Source organism: Anolis sagrei, chromosome 1 (genome assembly GCF_037176765.1).
Source record: "Anolis sagrei isolate rAnoSag1 chromosome 1, rAnoSag1.mat, whole genome shotgun sequence".
Lineage (NCBI taxonomy): Eukaryota > Metazoa > Chordata > Lepidosauria > Squamata > Dactyloidae > Anolis > Anolis sagrei.
Genome location: NC_090021.1, coordinates 94,052,072 through 94,059,790, shown reverse-complemented (window position 1 = coordinate 94,059,790; position 7,719 = coordinate 94,052,072). Strand labels below are relative to the sequence as shown.

Here is a 7,719-nt window from a genome sequence, read left to right as displayed (position 1 = left end):
AAGCAAACAGGTAGGCATATCATGCTTTACAAAGTAATCTCAAAATATGAGAAAAGGGCGCTAGAGGATCACTGGTAAATTGTGCCCACCCTTATTTCTGGTAATAGCATCTTTGCTATATATTTTAAGCTCTCATCACAAAGTCTAGAAATGAACATCATCATTCTGGAGGTATTAATCAGGCCCACAGATTGCCTGCCACAGTTCTAGTGCACAAGGCCTTGCATGCTGAAAGGAAATAAACCCATCTGTTCTTTACATGACACTGACCTGTTCAAACAAAAGAATCTTAAAACCTTCTAAGAGTTAAGAATTATTGTTCCACAATCTGTAGAAAACGCTATCAAATAACAGCGATGTGCTCCATCTAGTATTCACTATAAGATAACATTTTACTTTAAGATAAGAGGTATAAACAGAATTTAAGATAGGATTAAAGACAGAACAATCGCCGGGGATGAGGGAACAATAGTATCAAGCACTATTTCGTCTAATTATATAGATGTGCTATGGGAAAACAATTCTTAACGTAGTCACATCTGTATGCTGGTTTGAGAGCAAATCGGATAGATACAGCAACAAGGTTGTCAGATCTGCAGCCCAAACTAACAGAGTAACCTCACGAGGGACCAAAAAATCCCTGCCTCATATGAGAGTGACAGGTATAGATCCAAGGGTACATTTCACCTGTAGTTTTTTCCCCTAGTATAAGTGAGAACAGAATAGAAAAGAAGCATATTCTGCAAACCCCCCCCCAAAAAAAAACAACCCACCCCACCCCCCAAAAACCCCTGTATCACTCACAGATAAACAACACTATCAAACAGACAATCAGCCTGTTTACTTTAGGTTGCAACTCTGCTGGCGAGGGAGGGGGGAACCAAAGCCTTTTCTTTTTCTACTATTATTTTTAGATGACAGTGGTGAGACCAGGACTATTTAAAGGAGGAACTGGTTGCACGTTTTGCTTTTATAAGGCCATTTATACATCACCAAGCACCGAACACACTTTTAATTCAGTTTTTCAATTCTGAAGGAGACTTAAGAGTTTACAGGAAATTATTGGCCTTGGAAAATTTCATTTAATAGGTAACATTTAATCATAGAAAAGTATTTCCAGTTGGGGTTGATTAAATCAGTAATGCGATGACAAAGCAAGAGATACATGTGTGTTTTTCATATAAGTAAACTTTGAGTATGTCCTGACCTGAGCAACCCACCAACATGCTTTCCCTCTTCTCCTTCTCGAACCGAGTGGCCTTTTCTTCTTGACTGGCTTTAGCTTCATCTCTGGATTCCTGCAGTTGCTTCATTTTTTCCATCAGTGCTTCTACTTCACACAAAGGTTCTGTGGTCTCAAAAGATAAACAACATTCTAAAGCACTGGACAAACATTGGGGTGCCGCTCCATCTTTGCTTTACTGCTCATATTATCGTATTCAACAAAAAAAGTGCAGAATAAAGATAAGCCATAAGGCTAAGTGAATCTCAAACCAAAATCAAAATACAAATTTAAAGTGTTTCCGCCTTAGTGGCCTTTACTATGAAGACTGAAAGTGGCAAGGTTTCCATTGCTAGTTTCATAAACTGTTACAAGGTTCAGAGATGATTAAGATGGTTAAGATTTAAACAGAGTAATTTCTTGCAATACTATATACAAAATATATGGAATTGCTGCCTGTTTCATTGATATTGGGAAGCTTCAAAATTGCAGAATTTTTCCTTGACTTTTTAGCTGTCATGATATAGTGCAAAATTAAGGGTACAGTACTGAGCTGCCTGTATTTTCTTCATTTTATATATCCTTGCTTTATAGAGTTTAACATTTCTCGGATAGCCTTAGACATGCATTCAATTACCTTTTCCAACTCAAATTTCCTCATTTTTGGTGCACAAGATGCAGTCAGACCCAAGTAAAATGATATAAAATAATATACTTCCAGGCGATACATGCTTTACATTAAGACATAGGAATGCACATGTGTCAGCTCACACATGCACATTCCTTAATGTCTGCTATACCTTTCTACAAACCTACTGTTTTCCTACTGTCTATGGAAATTTTAGAGTACTTAATCGTAAATACTCCTGAATACCTTGACAACTCTTCAAAAAATGTAACCCTTTAAATCCTGTCTTCAGAATAACTGCCAAAATCAGTAAGTTTTAAAGAAATGCATGCTTTGAAACGTACTCCAAACATTGCTAACAAAAACCAAACACATTTAAAGTTGGCTTACCAAAAAACCCATACGTTTTCTTGCTATGTGACTCATTCATCTGAGCCTGCAGCCTGGTATAAAAAAAATATCAGGAACACATGCTTTATGCAGTCTCACTTACCTTTCCTGGTTATAGACTAAACATATTTTAAGTAACATTAATTAAACACAATATAATCTAAGTATATATTGTAGCGGCCTCTGCCTCTCAAACAGTATACTCTACAACCCTAGATGGCAGTTTCCGTTGGTAGCTCACATAGCAAATATATTTCAGATTCAGCTTGTTCTCCAATGATCATCATTATTGTATATGCAAAAAATGATGCATGAATTGTTTGCCTTTGTTTACATTGTATTTTTCAAAACCACTCATCTGTGCATGGTTTTGAAAAATACAATGTAAACAAAGTGAGCAAAAAAGCAAACAACCACCAATGCTCTACAATTGTGAAAATATATTCCAATGTTGAGAAAGATAAACATGTAAAGACATATTAAATACTTACTGTACAATTTGCAGCTGGACCCTGTGCCTCATATGCACCATGGTTTCCATTTGTAATGTCACAAATGCAATAATCACTGACAGAAGGAGGCCTGAATGTGTGGCCACCGTCACAATGAATTTCTGGATTGATCCCACAACCAAAGGTGAAAGAGGCGAGTGAATGATAGTGTGTAAGGAGAACCACAGCATGGATCAGCTCTGCTAATGACCAGCTATGTTCGTCAGTCTTCAGAAGATGCTTCAGGGAGGAAAAAATTCAAGATTTAAAAATTCCATTAGAAATGTTGCTTTGCTTAAAGTAATCTCACACATTTGATTATTTTATCAAGAGATTTCCCAGCAAGAGACTAGCCTTCTGAAATGCATTCTAATTAATACTTCCTTTTAGAACCCACTAAAATGAAGAATACTTTGTAGTTCTGCATCATTTGGCTACTATATTATTATTATTATTATTATTATTATTATTATTATTATTATTTTATTTGTACCCCGCTAGCATCTCCCAAAGGATTCGATGCGGCTTACACTGGCCGGAGCCTCAAACACAATACAACAAAACAATATCAAAGCAAATTAAAAACAGTTAAGCCAAGTAAACAACAAACAATAACAATACATCAGGACACTTTAAAACTGGGCTGGCCAGAGTAGTGGGTACAGGATTAAAAGTGCTGAAGTGGCGGAAGGAGTGTAGGATTATAAGGTAAGTGCAATGTGTGGCGTGCAATGATCTTGGTTCTGCTAAAGTGCTTCTAGGACTTGGTATTGGGGTTCCTAATCTGAGAAGGCACATCGGAACAGCTAGGTTTTCAAATTCTTTCTGAAGACTGCCAACGTGGGGGCCTGTCTAAGATCTTTTGGGAGGGCATTCCAAAGTCGGGGGGGGGACCACAGAAAAGGCCCTGTCTCACGTCCCCACCAAGCGTGCTTGCAACGCAGGCGGGATCACGAGCAGGGCCTCTCCAGATGACCGAAGAGAACGTGTGGGTTCGTAGACGGCGATGCGGTCACGCAGGTAGGGTGGTCCCAAACCGTTCAGGGCTTTGTAGGTAAGCACCTGCACCTTGAATTGGGCTCGGAAAATAAATGGCAGCCAGTGGAGCTCCTTAAACAGGAGAGTTTAAGGAATTACATATTTTATAGTTCACCTTCTTTTAAAGGTCCGGGGGGTGGCGGTGGGTTTACATCATTTAGAAACAAAACCAAATAGTAGTTGTCAGCAACCAAGTGTCCTAAACACTAAGCAGAGGCCTTTGCAGCAATGAGTTCTAATTAACTTGAACACATTTAAAGTGAAATATCCAGAGACAAATTAGTCATATATACAATAGTATGCCAGGAAGGCAATGGGGAAAAGGCATTCAAGAAGGCATAGCTCTGGCAATGCAGATAGAGCTGACTTGGGTCTTTTTAAAGTTTGGTATCATTAACCCGAATAAAAAAAACAAAGCAAACACATGAGTTTTAAAAGCTTTTGCTTTGACAAATGGAAGACAAACCAGATGTTTAATTCAACAGTTGAGAAAGGGACAGTTTTATGTATTTTGGAAGCAGAGTGAACAATATCAGCATCAAGACACTACATGCCAAGGGCATGAATCATTGTTTCATAAATTTGTCCACTGAGATCTACAAATTATTAACCTAACACTATGCGCCATGCTCAACAAAAAGGGTATTCCAGTAGTGATCAGCATTTTCCAATAAGAATCATTTGTGTTTCTATGAAGATGTCTGAAATGTTCTAGCATCTTATGACACAACATGAATGTACATTCAGGTTACAATGCTGTGTGTGCCAGCAGATGTTACAGGATCATGTACTGGGGAAGCTCCAACCAATCTATTTCTGCAGTGACTTATTTTTTATGGCCTCTGTGCCTCCAGCCTTTTCCCTCTTCTACTACTGCCCAAGCTAGCATACTTAACTAGGCTTGGTTGATTAAAAATAAATTGTTCAAAACTTGTTTCGGATGTAGGGGGCGCTGGTGGTTCAATGCTAAAGTCACTTCCGATTTTTTTTTTTAAATTCAAAACTTTCTGAAACTTCCGAATCACTTCGTTAATGGCAGCACTGGCACCATGGAAACTTCAGGGGACTCTCCCTCCCTCATTTTTAGACCAATCCTGATGAAACTTGCTATAGTGGTAGAACATATGGTCCACTGTTAGCTCACCAAATTTCATAACCTTTGACTTATCCATGGATTTTTGGCAAATTTTCAAAGTTTTAATAAAAAACATATTTAATAATAAAGAAAATCTGTTCCTGGTTTGAAAGTGTTATTTCCTGTTTCATTGGGTAGTCTTTACTTTGAAAGTAGTTGATCTTCTCCAGAAACATTGTTTGTGTGTGTTAAGTTGGTGGAGAACAGAAATCATAGTACAGACCCCATCAAGGGACATCTAGACTGACACCCATCTTCTGGACAGAAAGGTACCATCCAACTCTCCTGACATCCATTTGCTTCCTCTACTGAGTTGGAGGGGACCCTCAAGACACACCCATCTGTTTATTCCTATTTGCAGATGCAATCAATCATTTTATTTTATCATTACTTACTTACCTACGTAAAGAGCTGGCTGGCTGTGGCTGGCTACCCCAGTGCTTATTCATGGCAATTAGGCCAAAGTGAAATGATTCATTTTTAAGCAGTCTAAGTTCTCTTGGCTTTGCAAAAGTTGCTTATTGCTTTGCTGCCCTCTTCAGACACCTTAGTAGATCCAATCAGTTTATTGTATATTTAGATTAAGATTGCTACAGACAGCTGTAGGGGTCCTTCAGCCATTTTGGCTAATGAGCAGCAGGGCAGTGTGGGAAATGTAGCAAAGCCTTTTGCATTGGGGGCCTGGACTTCACAAACTACAACAATGGCTGTGCTTAGCCATGCCCACCTTATCCCTCCCGTGCATAACCCTGGGAGACATCCAAACATTATGGAATATTCCCGAAAAAAGGTAAGTAGTTCAAATTTGGATCCCCCCTCCCCCGCTTTCCTACATAGTTCAAAATTGCTTCGAAAGTCAAAATTCCTAAGTTTTTTTTATTACTTTCAGGCTCTTCCGAATGAACCTATCCAATCCTAATACTTACACTGCTATGGTATAAAAATGACTCCTTAAATTTACAGATGGAAAGGCATTGGATTATCAAAGAACTCAAACCCAAAGATTTTTAAGTACTGTAATACAATACTGTATATATTTACCTCGATATGTTCTTTGGTAATAAGCCATGGTCTGTGCGCCAGGATTTTATTCAATTCACCCAAATTCTGTAGCTTTTGAGGTGCATTCTCTAGACCATTCAGCCACTTAGGATCCCCACCAACATTCAGAAAGTAATTGACATGGAGGTTGACCAAGTAGGAGCACTGATGCCTAGCTGCAGCCTGGGCAAGAAAGCAACACCACACATTTAAGTACACTCGAATATAAAGCAATCTCCTGCAGTGAAACTCCTTGACCAAAATGACAAATACAAGCACACACTGTGCTCAGGAATAGAAAAAGTATGCATGGACACATTATCTTCTACAATTATAAATAAAGGTTTCTATTCAAAATTCAATGGTTACTATGACACAACACAATGATCTGGTTTAGATTCACAATAATCGAAGAATTTTGCTTGCTGTTCTTTACGAGATGCATGCTTCCCAATTACTCTTGAAGCAAATGGGAGTAGCTAAACTAATCTTCTATTCAGAGTTTATTATGAGGCTTCAATTCAGCATAATTCACCACTCCAATTTGTTTTTCCCCTGCCAAGTTAGAGTAATAGAACTGTAAAATAACCAGCCATAGATTACTTTCCTGGTTTGTAGGTGGAGAGACAAATCAGAATTCAGTGAGAAGAAACATTATAATACACACTGGATGGAAAATCTGTTGTTGTTTGGTCTGGAAAGCTGTAACAAAGCCAATGGAACATCCAGATACAGCACTTTGGGGGCACAAACAACATATATAAATTACCCCGGGATTCATAATTTGGTCTCATTTTTATATTTTGCTTAGAAGCATATAGGAATGGCAGTGTTTGGGGGAGGGTGAACCTCTCCTTGTGGTGCACTTCCCCAAATGGTCTGAATCCATTGCAGATGCACTGATGACAGACTTCAGTTCTGTGATTTATTTTTAAATATGCTATTTGTTTGGGCAAATATCTGAAATTGTCATACTGTTATTTTCTAAAGTATGCCAATAGCTCTGTATGTGTGTGTATCCAATCTAGGACAGCCTTTCCCAACATAATGCCCTCCAGATTTTGGCCAAAGCTCCAACCTTAACCTGCCTGCTATACTACATGTTAAGAAACTATGTAACTTTATTTTTTTCCTAATAGCAGTCATAGTAATTACCTGGCAAAACCTGAAAAGTGTAAAACTAATAATACCTCCTGTGCTACCTCCTGTTCTATAGTTCAACATACCATGATACCTATGTAGTGTCGATAGTGAAGAGGCAGCGGACCATCCATCTGCAACAGATAATGCTGGGTTTTCAGAAAGCTCTCCAGATATTGAGGATGGAAAACCATGATCAAGGTAATGTTGTCCAAATGCCCTAAAGTTGTGAAAGACTCTGCGAACAGAGCATGCATTTGGGGATCTTCAGCGCTCATTTGGAGAATCTGTTTGAATTTGAAAGAGAAGAGTAACAGTATTCTCTAAGCAGTAAAGACATGAAAATCATCTTGCATATTTGATAATAGCTAATAATCTCAAATTAATCCTTAAGTTTTCTACATGGACTTGGGAAGACGGAAAAAATGGCTGCTACTCATAAGTGTATACAGTTGTAGTGCTTTCTTAAGTACAGCAAATGTGTTCCTACTGGAGTGTCAGCCTTTAAAACAGAATTAAAGTGAAATAAATATATAAGGAACATTTAGTGAAAGGCAGTGCAGCAGTTTATTAAAATGTTGCTGCAGCCCACAAAAGGCTATGAGCTATTTAGATAGCTGGTTGGACTAGGACT

General features: G+C 38.4%; 1 protein-coding gene across 2 annotated transcripts in view; it reads right to left on the bottom strand.

The window, feature by feature from the left end:
* SESN1 (sestrin 1) overlaps nt 1–7,719 on the bottom strand; it is a 57,027-nt gene that overhangs the window by 4,914 nt on the left and 44,394 nt on the right. For both annotated transcript variants that reach the window (XM_060753141.2, XM_060753142.2), the window contains exons 3-6: nt 7,172–7,372; nt 5,946–6,128; nt 2,732–2,971; nt 1,208–1,355 (exon numbers count right to left, since the gene is read on the bottom strand). In XM_060753141.2, the coding sequence (XP_060609124.2) occupies nt 1,208–1,355; nt 2,732–2,971; nt 5,946–6,128; nt 7,172–7,372 (772 nt within the window). The remainder of the gene's footprint in view (nt 1–1,207; nt 1,356–2,731; nt 2,972–5,945; nt 6,129–7,171; nt 7,373–7,719) is intronic.